Source organism: Ictalurus punctatus, chromosome 15 (genome assembly GCF_001660625.3).
Source record: "Ictalurus punctatus breed USDA103 chromosome 15, Coco_2.0, whole genome shotgun sequence".
In the NCBI taxonomy this organism is placed as follows: Eukaryota; Metazoa; Chordata; class Actinopteri; order Siluriformes; family Ictaluridae; genus Ictalurus; species Ictalurus punctatus.
This window is the reverse complement of record NC_030430.2, coordinates 7,119,413-7,144,726: the sequence shown is the minus strand read 5'-3', so window position 1 is coordinate 7,144,726 and position 25,314 is coordinate 7,119,413. Positions and strand designations below refer to the sequence as shown.

The 25,314-nt window shown below is 40.0% G+C and overlaps 1 protein-coding gene across 2 annotated transcripts in view; it reads right to left on the bottom strand.

The window, feature by feature from the left end:
- scube3 (signal peptide, CUB domain, EGF-like 3) overlaps positions 1-25,314 on the bottom strand; it is an 89,047-nt gene that overhangs the window by 20,081 nt on the left and 43,652 nt on the right. Inside the window, exons 4-9 of one of the 2 annotated variants that reach the window (XM_053686382.1) lie at positions 23,715-23,849; positions 16,852-16,998; positions 15,118-15,234; positions 8,292-8,333; positions 2,398-2,514; positions 1,195-1,317 (exon numbers count right to left, since the gene is read on the bottom strand). In XM_053686382.1, coding sequence (XP_053542357.1) covers positions 1,195-1,317; positions 2,398-2,514; positions 8,292-8,333; positions 15,118-15,234; positions 16,852-16,998; positions 23,715-23,849 — 681 coding nt within the window. The remainder of the gene's footprint in view (positions 1-1,194; positions 1,318-2,397; positions 2,515-8,291; positions 8,334-15,117; positions 15,235-16,851; positions 16,999-23,714; positions 23,850-25,314) is intronic. The other variant, XM_053686383.1, reaches the window with a different exon arrangement.

The following is a 25,314-nucleotide window of genomic DNA, read 5'->3' as shown; positions in this document are numbered from 1 at the left end:
CTGGTGAAATTAATTCTTTTAAATCTTCCACAGTGTCACCAAATTCTGTTCAAAAGTATATACAAGAAGACAGGGAGGGAAAACAGGAAGGGTTTGTGGCTACTTTTCTCTTTGGTTTGACAGGAATATTCCACACAGTAGTTAGATGGCTCGGTTTTAGAGAACTGTGGTTGGTGTGATTGGCAGCTTGGGTTTAGCTGAGCTACACTCTGTAGGAAGGCGTCAACTCTAACACACCACGCTAACTCATAATCTGATGTCTGAAAACGAATCAAACCCAAAACAAAATCCATGCCACAATATACGGGTAGCATTCGAGGTAAGGCAAATCAGGAACTCGAACAACAAAGGAAAGAATGAAAGACAGGGTGAAAGAAAACAGAAACAACACAGCTTTTAACTCAGAGCTGGAGAATACCAAAGTTCTTGATTATCTCAATATGCTCACTGACGACCACACAAAAGGACAAAATGAAAGGCAAGACATGTCCTCTGTTCTGTTCTTCTCTTTTGCTCTTCCTTCTTGCTCCTCCTCTTATTTCCATTTTCTCTTCTCACTCTGAAGGCTTTCTATTTGCTTTTTGCTCTCCTGAGGCCTCCAGATATGTGTGCAGGGGGAGGTGGAGAAGATTGCTTGCTCTAATTTCCAACACCTGCAGCTCAGCTAGGCTCAGCATGGCCCAGCGTGATCCTCTGTTTGCTCAGTGGCCGAGTTCCTGCTCTCGTATTCCATCACTCTCATGGCACCGAGCCAGGGAATGATTCTCAATTCTGAAGTACCTCAATTATGTATGTATGGTAGGAGGAATGGAGTGTGCTGACTACGCCATGAACTCTGGTTTAATTTTTTGAGGTGTGAGGTGAACTGGGTCACAAGATGCTTTGTATAGCCACACTTAGGCTTAACAAATAATGACGATAACTCAGTAAGATGACAGAAATATTGGACCCTACGTTCACACTAGTTGCTTGTAGTTTGTCATTTGTTGGTGTGTAGCAACTGCTACTATAGTAGCTATATATCTTCTAAAGCTAACTATTTAAAGACAAATTAAATAGCAGAATACTCAGTGTGAAAATTAGTTGTTCGATTTATATGTGACTTTGCTTAGTTTCTTACTAGCTTTGTTGGCAGTTTAGCAAAGCAAGCTACATGCAAAACTACCAGAATCCCATAGCAAAGCGTGTTCCTACCTTGGCAGGTCCTCTCATTGGTGAGTAGCTTGTAGCCCTTCCTGCAGCTACACTCGAAGCTTCCTACTGTGTTCCGGCAAATCTGATCACAGCTGCCATTACTCATGCGGCACTCATCGATATCTGGAATTGGAAAAGATCCATGAACATTGGATAAAATAGGACAATAGGGAAAAAAGTTAAAAATTTTCTACAAAGAAATGGCGATGTATATTAATATTCTAGTGAAACTTGAAAGGGACTTATTTTGTATATCCTTCTCACACACTGAAAAACTGGTTAAAAAGAAGGGTTGGGAAGGTAAGAGCAGATTTAACAGCATACAGTAGTTAGCTGCAGATGTTCTTGAGTTGAGACGCTACTGACCTTTTGCAAAATGGTGGAATACGTGACGTGCAAGTGTAATTACCGTGTAATTCTAGTCATAAGGAATTGTTCCTTAGTCTATCACCAACATATCTAAGGAAAATGTTCATATATTCTGGAAGTTTCTTCGTGGAAGTCTTGTTTCTACTGTCACCAAGCCTTTACATTATCTGTATAGGAGATCAAACGGCTATATGCTACCTGAACTAAATTCCTATTCAAATGAAACAAATCTTTTGGTGTTCTTGTCTCCCAGTTGCTTAGCAACACTGAGATCACAAATTTTAATCAATTGATTGGCAATGTTTTAGTCAATGTATCCGAAAAGGTCATGACATCATGTTGAGATACCAATCCCACAATCTTGCCTTTAAAAACAAAAAACAAAAACAATAACAACACAGTGTATGAATTCTTTTATTTGAATCTGCCACATGACCACCAGTGCCAAGGTTCTGGAACAATTCGGAACAGGGCGGACATTTTAATACCAGCAGGCGCCTGAAAGTTTGTGGTTCATCTGGAATAAGCCTTCTCGCAAGAAAAAGATCGATGTATCTTCCGCCTCTTCTGATTGGCTTCGAATCCGCCAAGATGGCTCTGATTAAAAGTGAATCATCTCTCTAAACGAGGCATCCATCTCCAAAAGGGATTGTCATCATCTGGACAAAATAAGTCCCTTTCTCTCCTTCAGACATGAAGCGGAGCTCCTGTCTTGTTCTGCCAGGGCTGCAAACGATTTGTTTCCTTTCGTTCCTTCTTAAACCAGATTAAAAGCGACATGCAAGCATGTCGCGTGCGTGAGTGTGTGTATGTGTATGTGTATCTGCGTATTACCTTTGCAGGTCTTGCGGTCAGGCTGGAGAGTGAATCCGACTGGACAGCTGCAGCGCACCCCTGTTAGAGCATCATGACACGTGCTGTCACATCCTCCATTATTCACAGCACACGTCTCTGAAGACACAAACGCATATCAGAGTTAGATTCGTCAAAAAAAAAAAAAGACTCGTGCATCCTGGTAATGACATTACAACATTAGGTTCCGTGATGAAAAATCAGATTTAAATGCATTCAAATGTATAAAGTATTTATACTGACATATTTGTGACATACTGAGTGATCCTGGTGCTAATTTGTTGGTTGGTGGTGTATTTTCATTATTCCTGTGAGAGGTTGTGTGTCGTGCTGATGTCACAGCAGAACACTAACTATTATTGCTAGTTACAGTTACAATAGCAATTTAATAAGAGGAAAAAGTCACATTTTTCTGTTAGTTAGGAAAAAAACCGCAGAGCGAAACGTCTGTTCTCACTCGCCATTTTCCAGCAAGTCATATTAATGAGAAATCCAGTGTAAAAAAAGGAAGCGGTGGAGACTTTGGTGTAAACGCTGGACTCAAAGTCCCAGAATACAATGCAGGTACAGAGACGGAGTTACGGCGGAGACTCGTCTAGTCTAGGTGGAGCTGATGCTGGTATTAGCATGAAAGCTGAAGCTTTGGAGGCTGATTTGTTTGAGCAGAGTGTACAGATCAGGAGAGGAGAGAGCTGGACAGACTAAAGGACTAAAGTGCCGCTGCATCTCTCTCTCTTTAGGTAGTGATGAATCCCATTGACACCACTAATCACCAGGTACGCAAATGGCACTGTGGGTAAAGTAGGAATCTGGCAACCAAAATGAAAATAAACCATGATGAAAGAATTAAGCTAAAGCCAAGTCAACGTATTTTTCCATTCTAAAATAAATCCTGGAACGCTGTTGAAGGTCACAATGAAGATTAATATGCAAGTTGTTCGGAGTGGATTTTTTCTTAAAGGCTCAGGTTTAGCGACCAGAACATCGTTAGATCAAATCCGAAAATGAACTGCTGTTCGGAACACGAGCAAGACCCTAAAGCCTGCTCTTTAGATTTGGTCTGAATTGTAAATCGCTTAGCTGAAAGTGATTCCTAAATGTGATGTAATCTGATTAGAAATAAGCGAAAAACACCATGTGGATGGATCAGTTGGGATCTTTTTTTTTTGTCCTCAAGGTGGATTTATTTCTGCAACAGTATCTATTTCAAACAACTCCTAATGGAGATTCTTCAAGAAAATCCAAACCACTGTCACACTGTACAAGCGGCCAGTGTGGGTCAAAGACCCTTTCGGCCTCAGAAGCTGAAACCATCCAGATGGAGAAAAAGGACACCTCGTTGGATCAGAGTACATTGCCCAGGGCATTACGTGTTTATGATTATTACATGATTGCATCCAAATGGATAAATATACACTGAGCTTCGTATTATTCAGCTCTCCTCTGGAAACTGAATCAGTCCAGAGAACTCCTTTTTCTGCTCTGAAAACGTATCTACAGTTAAAAATGTGAATTAGAGTAAAAGCATATTGGCACTAATATTAACATGAATAATGGAAAGTGTACATTGCTTTTGAATCAAATTTTGGTCAGATGTATCAAAGTGGCCCGAATATAAGCCCTTCTTATCCTGGTCTTTCCATTATTTGGTACTCTGGCTGTTATATTGTATATTAAACTAGACACCATATGACCACAATGTGATCAGTGCCAAGCCAATCACAACACAGATGAGAGAATACGAGAACGGACGGGATCTTTCCGCAAAATCAGTTTGTGAGGTAATGGCTCCTCAATAGTATCCTTTCTATACAATAATTTGTTTCTAGAAAATGATTGAAAGTGACATTTTAGCAGCACAGGAACTGAGTTAACAGAAGAACTAGATGAAGAGGTGCACATATTGGCTGCGCTAAAATTACCGAAGGGCTTTTACATTTTATTCAGCAATTAAAAGATCATAAATTTGTCTTCAAATATTTTTTATTTCAATCGCTCACAAAAAAAACCTCAATAAGTTTCAGCCCATATGATATTTCTGTTCTTTTAAGCTGTACAAAGAATGTTTGTGCTGGTATGGTTTTTGAGAAATAAAACAGAAACAATATTGTGTTCGACAGCAATAACACAGCATCAGTGAAACAGAATAATCTGGAAACAAAACCTGAAAATGAACAGTATTTTGACAGGGGACAAAAAAATGCAACCAAAATCATAATTTTTTTTTTTTTTTCCGTTCTGCTCATTTGAATATTATTTAACTCCCAAATGGTTTTGAATCAACATCACATCTCATTTTACATACACTGGGCCTTATTTATTCTTCTTTTGTTAGTAAAGTTGTGTGCAAATGCTTGCGCAAGACAAACCGAACACAAATTCACAAAAGCTTCGGAACGTTTTGTCCCTTTGTCGTTTGTAAGTAGGTGGAAATGTCGGAATTTTATCCTTCAAGTCATCAAGCAGCTGATTTTGCAACTCTCTAAAGACACGAGACAGCAAATTTTTCTCGAAAACGATAAACTCTTTGAGTTAGAGAGAAACAGAAAGAGAGGGAGAGAGAGAGAGACAGACAGACAGAAGGATGTTGGTAGGCTGTAGGGAATAAAGAAAGCACTCCTGGTGGGTGTCATGGCATGCCTCAAAAATGCTTAGCAAGCCAGTAACTGCACCAGACTGTAATGATCAATTCAGCAGAGCGCAACAAAATATTTACAGTACATTGATTACTTCTCTGGCGTAGGTGCGTGCATAACTTTTAAAAAAAAAATTTGAACAGACTTACAATTGCAAATCCAAATGACGCCTGAGGCTTTTGTTGGGCTTCAGTTTAGAGGAACTTCATGAACATTCCAGGAAAAACTACTTAGATGGACTGCTAAAGTTTAAACAAATATTAGATATCATGTTTATCCTTGTTATAAACCAGGAACGAGACCTCTGTCTGTTTATATTTAGTCATTTATTTACTTCCTCTATTGGTCCTCCATTAACTTCTTCACTCTTGCTTTTGCTCTTCAACGTAATTGGTGAAACATAGACACTTGGATGCTTCTATCACCCACAACTTTGACTGGATTCCCAAGCATTTCAACGTTGGTTGCTAATTATCCAGTCATGCTATTGAAAACTGTTTTCACCGACAAAACACTGGTCCAATAGTGCACTTAGCTATGTTACCTTCATATGACTCCCTATCCGATATCAGAGAGCACTCGACAAAATGCGTGAAGATTTGTAGTAACTGCCTGGTCATTGTTCTTGTGGTTTAAATTAAGCTACTAGTTTGTTGATATTTTTGGGAAGTAGAACCAACTACATTCGCTAGGAAATATCCAAGGCAGGTATAAATTAAAATACTAAAGGTGTGAGCAGGATTAAATAAACACTCCCCACACATCTCCCGTTGAGACCAAATAATAATGGAGTGATGTACTGTAGCTGAGGCTGAGAAACTGTCAAAACCAGAACTTGCCAAAACTAAGTGTTTTCTGAACGATTTCCAATGTTTCTGGGTGGCTGCAATATTCACTTAACAATAATTTGTTTCGTTCTACCTATATAGAGATTGATTTAACCTTAATATATAACTCAGAAATTTTGCTAGATTTAATGGCTGATTGAGACAAAACAAAGCAAAAAAAAAATCAAGATTAAGGTTGAACAGCCGAAGTTGGAAACTGCTTCTGACAAAACCTTCACCAAGATAGGTTCATGACAGTTATCACTCCCAAAGTTTTTTTTTCTCCATCTACAGGATAAATCCCTTGATTCCTCAGCTAAATTTCCACAGTAAAATGTCTGTCAACTATCGACTGAAACTAAAGCGTGGCCAAGACCAACTGCCTAGCCTAAAGCAACAAATACGTAGAAAAAGAAATACAAAGGGTGCAATGGTTCATAGAAACTTCTCATTTGTTTCATGTTTGCTGTGCCAAAATCCATATAAAAGCAGAGCCTCTTAGTGTTTGTCTAAATTACCATCATGATTGGAAAAGTCAGTGCGTTTGAACGAAACTCTCCACTGAGCCCGGCTCCACTTCAAGAATTTGCTCACAGTTGCAGAAAGTTGGCACTAATGCTTAATGAATCTCTCAAAACAAGTCCAGAACATGCATCCCGAGGTAAAGCTATTTGGTAAATATGACAAGCCCTTGGCACGAGGCTTAAAGAGGCGCGACCCAAGCCGGCAGCCTGCGCTAAGCCTGCTGTGATGTTAAAAGGCTGCTGTGCAAACATACTTGTTCCTTTTGAAAGTGGAGAAAGTCTTCTGAATGAAGAAGAAAAGAAGGACAAGTTGACAGAAACATGCTGACAAATTGCGGAGAGACTTTGAGGAGTTAATCAAAGGTTGTCTTCGTTAAGGTCAGAGCGAGGAGACATGGAAACATGCCAGAGAACAAGCACTGGAGGAGTCAACATGCTAACGATCACAAGTCCAGCGCAAACAGTGTGTTCGATAATATTATAAGTGACTCCACTTAAAGAAAAATCCACCGTGAAACACATTACACACGTTTATTCTGAAATATTTCCGATGGGCTTAGCGATTCTGGTGATGATTTGTTGGTTGGTGCTGTATATTCATTATTCTTATGAGAAGTTAGCAGTAGTGAGCAGCATTTTGATGTCACAGGAGGATGTTCTTATTGCTGCTAGTGCAGTTTAACAGGAGAAATGTTTTCCAGCGACGTTCAACTTTATATTAATATATTAATATATCCAGCATAGAAATAGTGAAGACATCAGTGCACATGCTGGACTCAAAGTCCCAGAATGCAATGCAGCTACACAACGCAGATGAGACTCATCTCGGCTAGTTAGTGATCTTTGAGGTGACGAACGTGATGCAACTGCAGTGACAGATATAAAGGTGAAAAAGCTGGAGGTAATAAAGGACTAAAGCACCACTACATCGCTCTCTTTTAGTTAGAGATGAAGCTAGCTGAAGCTAAATCCCACTGCACCACTATCAGCAGGTAGTCAAACTGCATTGTGGGTAATACAGGAAACCAAGAGTTAACAAGAGTGAAAAATGACCTCGAAAGAAGTTTCTACCAAAAAATGTAAATTCAGAGAATTTGATTACAAAAATAAATCTACATTACTGTAGATCACGTATTAATCATAAAGGCTAACATGCAAGGTCAGGGTGGAGTTTTCTGTTAACGTGTGTCTATTAAATCTATTATTTATTGGTTTCTTTCCATCACTGGAAATTTGATAAGCAGAATAATATGACGTACGATGCAGTGAATCATACTGTAGTGTGATGGCAGCCATGTGTGTTCTCAAAGTAATTTTTTTGAAAGGTGGAAAGAAGACGTGCTCTCATGCAGGGTTAGGCTTGTACTGATCGAAACAGAAGCTGCGGTCCACTCTGAAGTGATCATGACTATCGCTTACTCCCTGATAAGGCCATGCCCACCGTGCTGAGAACACGCAGTAGATCCGACTGGTTTAAATGTTTGGCTCATTAGTTAAATGTGTGCAATAATATTTATAAAACTGCAAAGAACCTTGGGGGCAAAGTATCCACCAGTTGGTTCGTTTAATAACGATCGTTTAGAAGAGCCGTAATTGGACATAATTATGTTTCAACACTCCTACGAGGAACGATGCAATATAATGCTGCCATGTATGTCACTTCAGAATGGGCCGTCCTGAGAATGTACCAACTGAAGTAAATATTGCCACTCTTGAGTTGCCCCTCCCAAAGGGATGTACTAAAGTGATGATGACGTCACAAGTGTCACCTGGAGATGTGCAGGTAAGTTAATAAGCGCTAGGGCTCGGTTAGTCAGAGTTCCAGCATCACCAATAGGAGTAGAGCCGAATAGGATTGGAACTAAAGAAACAGATTTACAGATATTTACCATTGGGTAACAGCTGTGGCTGCTTCTGGATACTCCTTTCCTCTGCACATACACACACACACAGACAGACACAGATCGTAAAAAAAAACATTTAGTGCTTTAACGTTCACCCACATGCCAAAGTGTGAGTTGACATTTATTATTGTGACCAGGACTAACCAAACTGCTCTTGGGTTTCCCTTTAAGCAGTAAAGCTTGACGTATTCCGATTCTCACCCGCTCATTTAGACACTTCATTCATTACCTTCGTTTCAGTTCCTTTAGACTGTTTACAATAATGACCTGACTCTTTTACGATATGAATCCTGATTAACCTTCTCGAAATTCCAGCATCACCCTAATGATAGCAATAAAGGGCCCTGAGGTTGCACTTGTCATAGTTGGGAGCAAATGAGTTACAGGCAGCCGCGAGTCAGATTTGTGTTAGTGAGAGCTGCACTTACGAGAGCAATCATGCAGTTAGCATGCGACATTTAAAGCAAGCCTCCGAGGAAGAGCAGGCCTACACAGTGCGCTTAGTGCAAAAAAAAACCCCAAAAAAAAAACCCAGCAGGCTGAGGAAAACCACCACATGGCAAATTAGTCATCAGTTAGAACTTCAACAGATTTCGAACAGTGTGATGGTGAAAAATGTGAAAAGTTTCATCGATCCACACTTCATGAAATAAACAGCTATCCAGGCTAACCAGTTGCAGAATGTTTGCAGCTAGCAAGAGTGCTAGTATAAAATCAACTGACAACGAGTGGCTTTTATTGATTATTAGCAATGCGGTTTATATTTTTGATAGGCTAATATTTAACTCACTAAAATAATAAGCAGTTCCGTGAACTGTTAACAAAAGAGAAAACAGACCTTGATGAAAGAAGTTTAAAATAAAAAGCTCATTTCGTTACAAAATAAGTCTTGGACACAGTTGAAATCACATTCATTATAAAAGATTAATATTCCACATTTCATGGTGGAATTTTGCTTTGCGATCAAGACTGATTACACACTAAACAAAAATCAAGAGAGCATTTCCTAATCTCAGAAATATGTAGGAAACAAATTGGGAACTGATCGCCTGGTAAACATCTTGTGTCTGGCTAACGACACTTTCCAGCATATCTTCTCACCAAAAGCTTGTGGTCAACACATCCATTCTTGCTAAGCTGAGTCATCCGTGCTGGCTTTCAGTGATCAGAACGCTACAAGACACCCGGTGGCACTCGGAAGTGCAGCTAGCAGCTTCAGCTTTAGCTAAAACAGGCAGATTTACCAACGTAATATCATCCTGAGGCATGCCAAACTTATCCAGCGTCCTCCACTAATATTGGCACCCTTGGTAAATATGAGCAAAGAAGGCTGTGAAAAATTGTCTTTTGTTAAAAAAAACAACAAAAAAAACTGTACTCTCATGGATATCAAATAATTGCAAACAAAACATGGGATGATCAAAAGAAAATATCTTTGTTAAATATAGGTGTGCAACAATTATTGGCAACCCTATGAATTGATATGAGAAAAATATATTGGTATTTGTAAAAAGTATATTCCCATTGATATTAAATTTTTTTAAAATTACACCAGGGTGAATAGGAACAGGAAATTAATAACTAGCAAACTGTGATCAGGTTCTATGGGCAGATGAAACCAAAATTTTTGGCAATAAACACCAGAGGTGGTTTTGGTGCACACAGAGAGGTAGCCATATGGAAGTACCTCATGTCCACGGTTAAATATTGTGGTGGCTCTTTAATGTTTTGGGGCTGTTTTTCTGAAAGAGGACCTGGACATTTTGTTAGGATACATGGCATCATGGACTATCAAATATCAACAGATAAGAAATAAAAACCTGACTGCCTCTGCCAGAAAGCTTCAAATGGACCGTGATTGGATCTTCCAGCAGGACAATGATCCAAAATATACATCAAAATCAACACACAAATGGTTTACTGACCACAAAATCAAGGTCCTGCCATGGCCATCCCAGTCCCCTAACCTGAAAACCATAGGAAACCTGTGGGGTGATCTGAAGAGGAGAGTCCACCAGGATGGACCTCAAAATCTGAAGGATCTGGAGAGATTCTGTATGGAGGAACGGTCTCAGATCCCTTGCCATGTATTCTCTAACCTCATCAGGCATTATAGGAGAAGACTCAGAACTGTTATCTTAGCAAAGGGAGCTAGCACAAATTATTGACTAAAAGGGTAATAATAATTGCTGCACACCTATATTTAACAAATATATATATTTTTTGGATAAACCTGTGTTGTGTTTGCAATTTTTGATATCCATGAGGATATCAAATTCTTTCAGCAAAAGATCAAAAAGTTAAACAATAAAGACAATTTTTCACAGCCTTTTTTGCTCATATTTTCCACGGGTGCCAAAATTAGTGGAGAGTGCTATAAGTAGATCAGGAGTCGGGCATGCTATTTGATCACAGCTCTAAAAATAGCAATAATAGAAATCCTTCTTTGTGTTGCAGTTTTACATGCAGACATTTGAGAACTAAATTTAGAAGGGTTCTTCAGCACTCTGCCTCCACAGGTTCATGAGAATGAGGTAGAGATGAATCACGAAACAACGAACCACTCAATTTAAGGATTTGTCTCAACATACTGGTTGGACAATGTCACTCTATGGCCAGGTTTGCCGAAGGTGTAGCGTTCCCCTTTACGGAAATGCATTTGCAAATCCACTGGGTGCAGAATGAAGCAGATGACTTCAGAGAAAACTGGTCTGCAGGATTTCTCATTTTTTCTGGGCTCACGGAGGGAAAATGCTTTCATGCTGCTGTAATTGTTTTCCTATTCTGTCTTGGTATATTAAATGGTGATCCATCGGTGTGAGTGATTGCGTGGAGGCGTGCTGATGATTTTACACTCATTTCCAAGAATCTGCTTGAGATTTTTTTTTAAACAAATCTGTTGGAAACCTGTTCTGCAAGGACTACAGAGGCTTAAGTCGTCTGAAAGAGGCAGGATGATACTGACCACTGTTGAAAAATAGGAGGACAAGGACAAAGGAGGACAGAGAGAGGACAAAGAATAATCCAACATGGATTGAATGGTAATGAATAAATGACCCTACATATACTGTTGTCATTTCTATGGCCAAGCAAACGGTACTGTAATGACCGGTTCTGAATGTGGTTGACATATTTGTTATAGTCTTGTTAGAATCTCCTCATGATTTTTTGACAAATCTGTTGGAAACTGTGTCCTGCAAGAACTATGAAGTCTTAAGCCATCTATACAAGGTAGGCTTATACCCATCACTGCTGGAACCAAAGGCACCAAGTGTACCAGATGCAACAGTGTGCTAATTTTTACCCAATTGTCTTCTAATTCCCACCTACTAGCGAGCTCTCCGCTATTACACAACAACTACTGACTGAGGAGGGGTTACAGCTTTCCTCCAAGACACGCAAAGCTACTGCATCTTTTTAAACTGCTGCTCATGCAAACATCACAGAGGAAATTGATAACTGTACTCTTCTTCATACATGATCTCACAGATGGTTAGTACTGCTGTGATAGACAAGAGAGAGAGAGACTAATGTCATTCCTCTCACCCAAAGAGCATGGCCAAATTTGCTGTCTTGAACATCATTGATAGGGCAAATTCTTTTCTGTTGCACCACTTGGAAGCCTGCAGGAATTAGTTTTTTTCCCCAAGTAGTGTGTGAAAACATTCCCACTGAAAATAACGGAAATCCTGGAAGATATTGATTGGGCGGCTGATTTATGTTTCTTCATGGTGAATAAAATGCGTTAGCTATTAAAGCTCATCCATTACTCCTCAAGTTGGTAACACTAGTCTTGGCCCGGGTATGGATGGCTCTGGGTACAGATTAACAATTGTCTTGTGGCATACCACACTGTCCGGTGGAAAAGTGCTTTGAAAGCCTCAGTTCCACAAAGTAATCAAAATTTCATACTGATTTTATGAACTGAGATGGTTTTAGGATGTGGTCTCATCAAAACTCCATCAAGTTAAGACATTTCCAAGCCAATAGAAACACTGCTTGTCTGACTGACTAACTCAAATATATAATGAACAAATAAAATTAGCGACCGCATTGTGGAAACACCGTACCGAGAGATTGCGGACAGATAGATGGACTGACTGAAACGGCTGGTGAACAAAACGACAGAAATACAAGCTGACTGACAGACATACTGGCCAGCTGGTTCCAAACCTACAAACAGCTTTAGAGTCTGCCATCTTTATAGTGACTGAGGTTACATTTAAAGGACACAATGAAATCATTTCCAGATCTTTAAAAATCATTCTTCCGAGTGTCTTTCCTCTTCTGACACTATCTCACTGTCACTCCCAGGCTCAGAGAGGAATCTCAATAATAAGTTGCTTCATTTTGTTTTATTAGCTAAAAGATTCCAGTGGGGGCCGAGTGACCCTTCTGCCCTCCGTGTTGTCTTATTTCTGGAATGGCTGACGACTTGAACGAGACCTGGGCCTAATCATAGGGTGTCTGGCTCAATCCATTCAGAATCAGAGAGGAGAGAAAGGGAAGAGGCCAGCCAAACCACTTTTCAATCAAGGAGTGCTATGAAACACCAGACAAATGTATAAGTGTATATATTATTTTGCCACTTTCAGATGACATGCGCCAATCAAAGATTGGTTAGGAAGTACATAGGACTGCTGTACTTGGCTACAGAAGAGGTGACTGGCTCACATTTCACCATCCTGTAGAAAATGAATGTTTGCAGTGCAGCATGTTAAGCAAACTAGACGAAGAAGAAAAAAAAAAAAAAAACACAGTGCGTATTTGTATAAGCAACAAACTTGACTTGAATGGCCAAAGATTCCAAAGCCTTGTTAAGTCCCTAGGTTTTGTAAATCCATCACAGAGCAGTGATATTGTGTTTAAAACTTGGCTTCTATCATTGCATATTACCAGCATCAGGAACAAAAAAGGAGAAAAGCAATGAAAAGTCAGGAGGAAGCAAATCAAACAAGCAAGATTGAGTAGAAAAGCCTCATGCTGGGTGACTGCTGTACTGGGTTAGAGCAAGCCGAGGCATGGCTCCTGCACTGGCTCCGAGTTTCTGCGCATATGTCTGACATACTATCATGTACATTTAACTCAAATCTGGTGAGTAAGTGATTGTGTAGTCAGCTTTCATTTTATGGCTCCCTGGATTCCAGTAAATTACTTTTCATGACTAGACTAATGGTAACTGGAACGTATGGATCGAAATGGAGTGTTACAATAGGACAATGAGCACATTGTGGAACACTTAAAGTGGCTTTGCAGAACACCTCATCGCTCTTCAGGTACCCAAGGACTCTACGGCACAGACTGAACCCTGTCAAAGGGTCATGCATATAGACCAATGTTGATTTTGGATCAGATTTTACTTTTAATATAATAATTAAAAGCAGTTATAGACCACATCAACATACTTAGATACTTCATATAAACATAAGACTTGAAGACTGTTAAAATAAGTTATACTGAATAGAGGCCTTTCAAAATACTTACCACAGCATTAGGTTTATTCTGAGCTTAGACAGAGGTTAAGCCTAGGACTTGTTCAGTGGTAAATCTCCATTGACAGAATGGCTAATTCAGGTGAGCTAATCTTGCATAAGTTTTCTACATATGAATATTTGCTACTGAATGAAAGTAAAAATGATTGACGATTGAGGTTCTTACTTGAAAGATTTGCATAAACAGTAGTGCACAAGGTCAACTTGGATTGATGGCTAAAAAATGTTTCACTAAAAAGGAAAAGAAACCAGCAGAGGGCAGTTAGCATCATTTGTATCTTTGCTAACGAGCTCCAAAGTGTTCAGTGTTCTCATTGGTAAATTATTAATCTAAGGAAGTTTAAGCACCCTGAGCTAGACACTAAGACGGTGAAGGTTCAGGCCACATGAGAAAAGAGGAAAAACTGTGTACAGTCCTTATTTATACATACATATTCATAGTGTAATCTGCAAATCAATCAATCTCTTATTTTTTGCTTCACAGAAAGGCCTTAAAATTCAGTCCTTTATAAATGAACATAACTGACCAGGAAGTGGTTACCAAACTATTCTCTCAACATCGAGCACATGTCACTTATTCCTTCTTTAAAAGAACGCTTCAACTTAGCCAGATAAAATTGTATGGAAACAGAACTGAATCTTACCTAGCCAGGTATAATCGGATGTGAGGGACAGAAAACACTTACCTAGCCTGGTAAGGTTGTGGGTAGGAGATGAGAGAGAAGAACATGGCCCTACTAGGCAAAGTAGAAAAAGGTTTTACCTGGTCAGGCTAAGTTGAAGTCATGGAAAGGGGTGTCACCTGGCTAGGTACAATCAGGATCCCTCATCTAACACTTGCCTGCCCTGGTCAGGTGACTGGTAGAGTCAAGTATCTAGTGGAGAAGAAGAACTAAATCTGGTCTGGCCAGTAAATGCTGAGGGTTGAGGTAGGACTTTGGGGAGGTTGTGGTTTTGGACATCAACTGGGTCTTACTTAAACAGGGAAAATCAGGGGGAGAAGGCATAAGGATGAATAATGGCTGGGATGGAACAGAGAGAGGAACCAGAACTGGGTGTCAGGTGTATTATCTGGCCAGGTAGGATCAGGGAGTGGGATACATGTAGGACTTCCCTGTCCAGGTAAGGTCGGTTGGCGGACAGGGTCTACATATCATGTTTTCTTGACCAGGTAAAAGTTGGGGAGGAAACATAACCTTGTCCTAACTAGCTAAGTACTGAAGATGGGCAAAACCAGGCAAACAAGAACAAAAGGCAGGGGAGATGACAGAACCAGGCCTTACCTGGCTAGGTAGACCTACAGGGAGAAGATGACTTACCTACACATGTCTTGCCATCAGAGTGCAGGGCGAACTTCATGTGGCAAGAACAGCGCGGCCCATGGTCTGTCTCCTCACAGATGTGCTGACAGCCACCATTTCCATAGTTGCAGGTCACTGAAGGAGCCACAGATAAGAATAAAAGAAGTGAGATCTCAGACTAGAACAAGCGCAAACTATTCTAACTGATGCCCAATATGAGTCACAGGCAGGTAAGTCCAATCATGGAGGACCATGCCACGCCACAGAATGCTAGTGCTTCCAGTGACATTTATTTATGTGGCCAAAGTATTTATACAAAGACTTACATTGGAGTCAGGATACAATCCAAGCATGCAGCTAATAGTGCCAATAGTGGCTCCCTGGTAGTCCTGCGATTAAATCTTCCAATCACGACCTTCTAATCACTAGCTCATAATTTTAATCACCCATAAATGGAATGGGGAGTGAAAGCACCCATCTTTACATTTTTTTTTCTATAGACAAATATATAGAACCCGCAAATATTCGATGCAAACTGCACTCTACCAAATGATATTTGTGCACTCTATGCAAACTATCCTGCTTAAATTTCTAAGTGTTACTTTTGGAACTAAATGCTCCTTAATATGTAACAGGCAAAAAGTCTCCATGGAACATTTTTTCAGTCTACAGAGGTGAGATTGAAAAGTGTGTCGACCGGAGCAGGCAGCTGATGACAGAAGGAGAGCAGGGTCTTGTCTCCACACACAACACACCAAAGCTTTGTCTACACATGCCTTTTTACTGTTCCATCTCTCCTCTCATACTCTTTTTCAGGGAGTAGAATAACACTTCTCCAGCTAGTCCATCTAGCAGACCCAGACAGGACTGACGGCATGAACTCCATGACACAGCAAGTACTAAATTGTTCTACCTCAGGGGCATACTATCTCCAGAGATTACAAACCACACATCATATATAAGTTTAGGCCTGCAGGGATGCTTTGAGATGTGTTCATGGACAGGGAAAGTGATGTTTGGAGGGACATTTATCAAGTGGAAACAGGGAAAAAATGGACGAGTAGAAATGCAGAAATGGAATGGAACAGAAATACATCGAAGCTCCTGGGAACCTTTGGGAATCTTGCAGTCCTTTTCAAAATACCAAAAAGAAAAAAGCCAAAACTGCAGAGTGTTGCCAATCTCACCCAACTGGCGCTACCAACGCTGGTAAATACTGCTGCATTCACTATACAGTCCCAACTTTACATTTACATTTACATTTATTCACTTAGCAGACGCTTTTATCCAAAGCGACTTACAAATGAGAAAGATACAAGCAAAACTTTGCGCTTTCGGATGATCACTTACTCTGATTTTTCCAGAATTATCTCAGTAAATGACACCAAGCTCAAACAAAGCAGTCAATGACTTATTTTATGCTAAGCCAGACAATTTTGGAAGTGTGAGACTGAAGAAATGGTTTAATGGTACAAAAGCATTGCTGGGTTTTGTGAAACACCAGGTCACCCAATAATCTTTTATCTAAAACTCTTAGTGTATTTCTAAACTCTTGTATACTGTCCTGTAATATAATCCCCTGATTTCCTGCTAGATTTCACAACTAGGTTTGCTGTTAAAAAGAAAACTTCAGTATACAAAACTCAACGACTGGTTGTAATAGTTGAGATGTCAGTGTATAGCTCTGGGGAGTCCGCGCCGGTGTGTAGCTCTGGGGACTGAAGTTTTCAGGACAGTGACAGATCTACTCACACTTGCAATCGCGGTTGTTCTTGGTGAGCTGGAAGCCCGGTCTGCATTCACAGGCGATGCCTCCTTTAGGAGTTTCCCTGCAGATATGAGCACAGCCGTGGTTTTTGTCCATACAAGTAGGGCCTTCCTTTGTCCCATTCATACGAACTGCAGAAACAAACAGAAGTGTTTGAAAGAGATGTCGGAGAGGGGGATGTTTATCAATAGTAAATGTCATTTCATCATGATAGGAATGGTTTAGCATTTATTAAAACACTCTAGGAGAAATAACCTTGAGTGCCTTAATTCACCCAACTGTTAAAATCCTCTCACCACATGCATACTGTGTGTAATTCGAAGAAAATTTCAATGTGAGGAGCAACATTTGTTGTCAGAAGGTATTAAGCAGCTAACATTCATTCAGCCAGGGGTTAGACAAGTTTAATGTTTTTTCATAGCAGTTTTTTGGATTTGTACCATTTAGTCACTGGACCATCATAACCCAAACACACTGTCTCAGAACCTGCACAAAGATTATGATAATGTGAAAGTGCTCACTTAAACGTCTTTTTATCAGATTATTTAATGGACCATCCACCTTTATTCGGATTCTTACTGACTAGGACACTCTATTTAACCGAAAATATTGAAAGGAAATTAGGAGTAAAATTAAAGAGCCATCTTTCAGGGCTAATCCTTGACAAATTCATTATTTCCAGTAGTCCATCCATGAACCCACACCATAATCAGATATGTCTAGAGGAACTGATGAAGTGGAAACTCTTACCATGCCATTTGACATTTCGTTACATAACAACGATGCAGCATTAACAGAACTCTGGTTTGCAGATCTAAAATGATTTTCGTTCCTAGCCATTAGCACGTCAGAGTGCAGGGACAGCTTATAAATCGAGGCAGGCACTTTTGCTCTGGTGTAGTGGGAAAATCACCAGCAGAGAGCGGCGTGAGGGTGAACGTCAAGCCGTGCTTTTCTTTGACTGACCCCAGTGCACGCTGCTGCTCAGCCATGTTTGGACAGTAAAAGGAGAACCGTGGCACCCGGCCGACTCCAGATCCCATGGTGCATCTGTGTCAATAGCATGTGTCCACAGCATGGGAAACTAGCCAAGCTCGCTTGAATTGCTCAGCATTGAGGCATGAAGCAAGAGATTTGGAATACATTTTTGGAGATGCAGATCAAGGGTCAGGACAGACTAGTAGAGCGTCTGGATTTTTCGCTGAACTTTAATCAGAATTTCTTTAAAAGAAGGGCTTCGTGCAACAGATTTAGTTTATATATATATATATATATATATATATATATATATGATACAGCATTTTTTTTTTACAGCTTATATTATGATACAGCTGATATGATGCAGCTTTCTTTAAAAAAATGTTTATTTTGCATTTATGTAATGAGTCTCTAGTGTCAGAGGTAAAGCTGGTTCTTCAATTTTTCCACCGCAGGATATTCTAAGGATGTTTTGAGGTTTCTTATCATCCAACTGCAATTTTCTTGTCATATTAAGGTCAGGAGGAAATGAAGGAACTACTGTTTATAGCTGCTATAACGTGAGCAACTAACTAACCTGATGCAAACCTCGCGTCTCAACTTAAAGCCCAGCAAACGTTTCTGGCAAGCTTTCTTAAAAGAAGAGAACAGTGCACCTCGTATCTGTATTTGTACTTGTTTAGAACATATTATCGGAATGTATTTGTATCGTACTGTTTGGTGTTGATACTAAATGATGACACAGTGCAGAATTCTTCATGAGGAGTAAAAAGCTGAGCTTGAGGAAAAATAGGATCTAAAACCCACATGCCCTTATTCCTTCCGTCTCAAAAAAGGAAAACACCCCGTTTGATGAGTTCTGCATCAAATTGCTTTCTGACCCTCGAGGTCACCCTTCTTCCTGCAGACCCATTCATCAGGCCTGGCTTGGCTTTGAGACTCTCTGAAGAGTCATAAAGGGCTAAAGTGCTGATGCGATGGGGCTTTTTTATGCTCTGTACGAGTAGCACGCACTCTGCGCTCAGATTCTTCCCGGTTTGAACTTCTCTGTAGTTATCGTAGGGCCTCCTGAGACTCTGCCTTAAAGAAAAATGTAGTTAATTGATTGAAAACAGAGGTGAAGGAAAATGAACTACGTTGGGAAAGGAAAGGGGTGAACGAAGTCATTGTAAAAGTGTCTGACAATGAACTAATTAGACTTTTGATTATTTATTTATTTATTATTTTACATAAGTGTACCAGGTGGTTACGGATCTGAAAACGAATAAAAAAAAGATTGAATGAAAAGCTGTATAGCTACAAATAAATACAGTCACATCACAAACGTTTTATCCCGGACCCAATAGATTTATTTTTATCATTTGGAAATATGAAGGGCTTTCTTTCCAATAGTATGTTATTGTGTTAACTCAGTAATGCTGATTTAAACTAGCATGCTCAATAACTGGTTAGTTTGCTAACTAAAAATATTAGAGACCATTCGAGACTTTTACTAGTTGTGTTTCTGGTGGAATGTGTTGTTTATAATGGTTCCTAGTAATCACCTACCCATGGAAGAAGGTTCTACTGGGTTCTGGAAGTATTTAATAGTGGAATAGTGGAAACCTAGAGAAACATGACGCTAACCGCTAAACCAATTTCCATTAAGGTCTATCATATGTGATGGAAACTAGTAGAGATTTTTCTAATGGATTGTAATGTTTTTTTCTGTAGGATACCTACTGTCACATCAACTCACTTTTACTGCCGTTAATAAAGCACTGACTGTCATCAACTCTGTCAGCACTGGAACGCGGGGTCATATAGGTGTTATGACCGTGCACTCTGTATATATTTCACAAGGCTGAGATAAGCCCAGACACAAAAGTAATATAATATCACAGGTATCGAAGCTCTACATGCTGGAATTTCAGAGGCCCGTGTTCGGATCTCTTTGCCAAGCATAACAAAGGTCTGACGTGCGAGTGGCGATCTGACGCCAAAGCCTCCGCTTTTCAGCAACACCTTTTTGCAACGGTGAAGAAACTGAAAAGCCTTGCTGATTGGCACGGCCCAGTGTGTGACGAATGCTTTGCTTATTGCCTCTGAACCGTCGCGGCGTAGCATACAGCTGTTTTTTCCCCCTCCTGTCTCAGCAGATCTGCGGCTAAAGACGTAGCTGACACAGGGAATGTAACACAAACCATTTGTAAAGAAAACAAACGACACCTATTCACCCTCTAACAAAAGCGTTTGCATGGTGAACATGGACCGCTCAGTAGTTCACTGCTGTTACTGTGTACGGTTAGAATACGGTGTAATACATGCAAATGAACTCTAGTCAATTTAGTGGCGCTAACAGTTAGCGGTAAAGGTGATGATGTTTATTCCCCCCTCCCCCTCCCTCTTCATGAGACGAAAATTTGTAAAAAATAAATAAAAAAAAAAAATAATAAAAAAATGCATTAAATTACATCTTTTTGTTTATCGTCATTTTATTGTCTTAAGTAAGGAAAAAAAACAATGGGGGGGGGGGGGGGGCTTATAAGAAAATAATCAACAACAGGGTGATGTCATATGTCTGATGTGGGTTATTTTCCTGTAACAGGACATTCAGAAGTGTTTTATTCCTCTTGCACTACAACAATTTTCCAACGGGAACATTTTTTATTTAAAGACCAAGACGTGATACATTTTTCCATTTAAAAGTTGTGAGACAAGTTAGTTCCTGGTATAACTTACTTTATAGCAGTTATAAACAGTCATTCTCTCACCAGTTCTTTCTCTCTCTCTCTCTCTCTCTTAAAGTTAATAAGACGAAAAAAATAAAATGCAGGTTGATACAGCGAAAACGCAAAACACAAACTCCTCTGTACTGGAGACTCCTTCCATAAATGTTCCTAAACAGAAACATTTTCTTCATCATGTCACCATTTATATGGGTTCTTTTTTTTTTTTTTTTGAATATGTTCAAATCCCTGTGAATGAGGTGTTACTATACTATTTGCTGCTGCATTACACAATGTCAGAGTTTCTGTTATTAGAACATTAATCAACACCTTCTGACCAAACAGATTCAAGAATTCAGCAGCACTGTGGTATAAACTCATATGTTCTGGACACAAGCTGTTCAGCTTTAGTGGATATTTCTCCTCAATGGTTTTGTTGGGCGTGCTGGATGTCGTACATATTCCTTCAGCGGTATCACTATGATTTTATACACATCGATACAATCATGACCAGACGATGTGACAGATCTCGATACAGCCACTCTCCACTCAATTATCAGTTAGTTAGACAGAAGTAGTCATTAAAGCTACCTGTAAACTGTTAAGGCCTTACACCTTCCAACAGCCATAATGAATGCCTGTCAGCCCACAGACCCATAAACTGGGATTTATGGAGTAGTTTTAAACTTCTGCACTGGGGATGGAAAGGAAAAACAGCAGACATGTCTGAAAGCAGGTTTCAGCCAATGACTATGCAGAAGCCATAAATGGAAAACCTTGTATTTTGCTATGCAAGGACTAAAACCAGACGGGACGTGCTGTTAAAGGAAAGCAATCGACGTTGGGCTGAAATGTTGATTATCTGAAGCAAAGTTGAATATTTTCCAGTATTAGCACTTCCCAAAGTGTTCAATTCCTCTTAAAACCATGTGCAATTTTTTTATTTATTAAAAAATGTCACATTTTCTTGAAATCTCGGACCGATACTGGAGACTCCTTCCATAAATGGTAAATAAACATCCCCGTAAAAGCATCCGCTTTAGAGGTACCTGTGAATGAGCTGGTGTGAATTACTATAGAAATGCTAATGTGTGATTTGTAGCTGCATTACAGTCAAAAAAAAAAGAAAAAGAAAGAAAGTCATCCTTCTTATGGCAAATCACTCTCTCTGCAAGGAACTTTATGAAAAACACTCAAAATGGAAAAAAAAACCCTCTCCAATTTCTTTATATTTATTCCCACTAATCAGTCCAAGTCCTGCTTATCGCTAACTCTGCCACGCTGGTGCTATGACACATACGGCGACCGAGCCAGCAGATGATTACACGAGCATTCCTTCGGTTTCCCCTCAAATAATGAAGCATTAAAACATTTAACGAGCTGATATAAAAGCCAGAGAGTGAACGGAAACGTGGAACAGGGGCAGCCGAGGGAAAAACGTCATGGTACTAAATGACATCACAATATTGGGTTTTTTTTCGTCCATGCTGCACAAAAAATGTACAAAACTGGACGATTCGTGGTACAAATGCTATAACGTTGCTCTGGAGCATTTCTCTGGAGCAAATGCTCTGGAAGTTAATAAACCCACAGCTTGTCATATTGCTAAGAAACTGGAAAATCCTCTTTTCTGAAGACTTTCCTGTGACAGAAAACTTATTGGCCGTTACAAAGCGCTGAGAATCCTTGCATAATAAATGTTAAAAAAATGTCTCCTTATACACAAAGTCGTCATGCCATCGATTACACATTGTTCTTTGTTAATTCTTTAAAAAAAACCTTTTTATTATGAGACATTGCAGCCATTCGAGTCCCTAAGATCGAGCTGTTACTTTAGACACGGTGGCATGTTAGAACAATTGCATCGCAGAGCTGCTGGCATTGAAAATTAATCAGCGCTCTCTGACCAATCAGAATCGAGAATTCAAGAGCGCTGTGGTATAATATACCGTAATGACATAGTGATTTTGACTTTGAAATATCATTTAACTTGTCTAATAACTTGTGTAATGTTAGCTAAGTCAAACACACACTGATTATTGAACTCAAGGCATTCTCTATTTATCCTGACATGTGAGATGGGGGGAAGAGGGCGGGGCTTCCGGGGTGTCCGATAACATTGGAGAGTTCAAAACACCTGTGCAACTGTCAATCGTTCCAGATATCAACCGGCTCATCTAACATTTTCTACTGGGGAAAAGAAAAAAAAACTGAAAATATGCTGGTTTTGTGTATTTTTTGAAAGCTTATTTGTAGCAGTGGGTGGGAAATCACTAAATTTCTATTCGATATTTTCATTTATATTTTTAGGAAATACAGTAGGACCAACTAAATTCATTTGAAAATATTAAGCAAAAATAGCTGCATGAGCATGAGGGATTACTTAGAATTCCTTTGCGATTAGGAAGGACTGGGATTTAAAAAAATGCAGTCACCTCAAAATTGATTTACATTTGTACTGGTATACAATGATTTTTTTTCCCTGCTGCCCATAAACATAAACAGCGTTCAATTTCAAAAGCACCAGACGTGTCCCTGATGTTCTCCTCTGCTGCAGATTGGTTCTGGGAGAGAAATAATGCCGAGCAGACGAGTGTGATCTCCACGCCGTCTTCCTCCACTGGGGGACTGGGAATGAGGGAATGAGGGAACTGCATCGCAACAATGTGGTGTTGGTAGATTTACTGCCATTCTGACCCCACCGTCCAAGAGGTTTTAATTTGGGAGCAATAAAACCAACATTAAGATGAAATATGGGAGATTAGCGCAGGGATTTATCAAGCCTGGTCCAACAGAACAGGAGGGGGAAAAAAGAGAGCTAAGTAAACACGATAAAGGCCTTGCTTCTTTCAGCGTTTGAAACGCATGATCCAGCTATTCGACAGGCTCGAATAACACGCCGCTTATGAAAGGCAAACACAGGCGGTTCACCGGGCCAGACGGATCTCTGGAGGTGAAACTTGGCCGCTGCCTGTTTTTTGTAAAGTGATTAAAAAACACACAGTTTATCACAGGAGCCACTAAACATGTGATGCATCGTGTCTGCATGAAGTCATGAGAAAGTGCAGCATTCGAATTAAGTATATGTGGAGTGTCCGAATGGTTGTGTGTGGGCGTGCTGTTTGTGAATGGGGCGGGGCGTCGGGGGCAGGGTCACTCACCTTTGGGCCGCTGGATGCAGGTGTGCTGGTTGTCGGACAGAAAGAAGCCATCTTTACAGCGACACTCGTAACTTCCCATCATGTTCACACACACCTGCTGACAGCCACCGTTACCCTCCGAACACTCGTCTACATCTGGAAGGAGAGAGAGAGAGAGAGAGTGAGAGATATATATATGTATATATAGACAGACAGACAATCAGAGGAGAGACAAACAGAGAAGAAGATGGAGAGAGACAGAAAGAGACAGAGCAGAGACAGAAAGAAAGAGAGTGAGACAGACAGACCCAGAGATGGAGCGAGAGAGAGATACAGACAGAGAGAGGATTGAGACAGACAAACAGAGAGACAGTGAGAAAAAGTGCACCAGCAACAAAGTGAGAGACAGAGTGTGAGAGAGACAGAGACATGTTTAGAGAAACAACATTTAAACTGCAGCTAATAACTTCCATCTTGATTCAGAACAAAAGTGTGATCGCTTCTCAAGCATTTATGTAAAAATACAGTTGGTCAAAGTATGATAATTATCCCCCCACCGGCGATCTTGAGAAAACATAATTTTTTCTAAAATGAGCAAAAGTTGTTATGAAATAATGAAAGTCCCGCTCAATAACTCCTGTATTTCAGAGTGTCATCCTTATTTTAATAGCTAGCGTCATTTCTAGGTGGTTTCTTCCACTAGGATCTAACTGTTATCTGAAATTAGCACAACAAAATGTGACCCAATGTTTAGATAAGAGCTGCTAATGTACTGACAGCTGATCTTCCTGTAAAGAGGATAGCTATAGTAATGGTCAGGAAATGTTTGTGTCGCTTTTTTGCACCTTAAATAATGCATCTTTCACCTGTAAACGTGTATACTGCGTAAATACTGAATCGTAAAGCGTTGAAGGATCACTACGTGCCCATTCCAAGCTTGAAGATGCATACGTAAAGTAAAAAAAAGATGATCCCTGAACCTGAACGACACGGAAAAGCATGAGTGTGTACACTTGTGTGCCTATGTGAACTCCAGAAAGAAACTTTTACTGTCTTGTGAAAACTCATTTTCTTGAGAAGAAGAAGAAAAATGATCACTCATGGCCTCTCTGGACTTCTACATAAACTCTTTTATGACACTAATATGTAAATTCATGCCTGTAAACGCTGCGCTCAGCTGCCGTAAATCTCTTGACACAGGCGTACAGTCTAGCTAATACTCAGTAAAACTGACATTAAAAGAACTCCCGTTGAGTTAATGGCACTCATAAAAGGTCAGATTTTCTTCAGAGGAGTGGCTCTGGCATGCCTGGTGTTACTGCACGCCTCATGAGGACCCGAGCTTGAGCTTAAAGGAGTCAGGAAGTTGAAGACATTCCCGTAAGATCCTGGCATGATGCTCGATCCCCGACAGATGTTAAAATGCTCCCGAGGAGACACCACTTGCTCCAGATTGGTCACACTGATGCCAGAGCGTGAAGACAGACGCTTTTATTGGGATTTCAGCAACATCAGGCTGACTCCGCATCCCCATTTACATGAATATACGAGTCGCCGGAGAGAGGAAATCCTTCCAATACTTTAAACACGAATCCGAGAAAAACAGTAAGGAAAATATTAA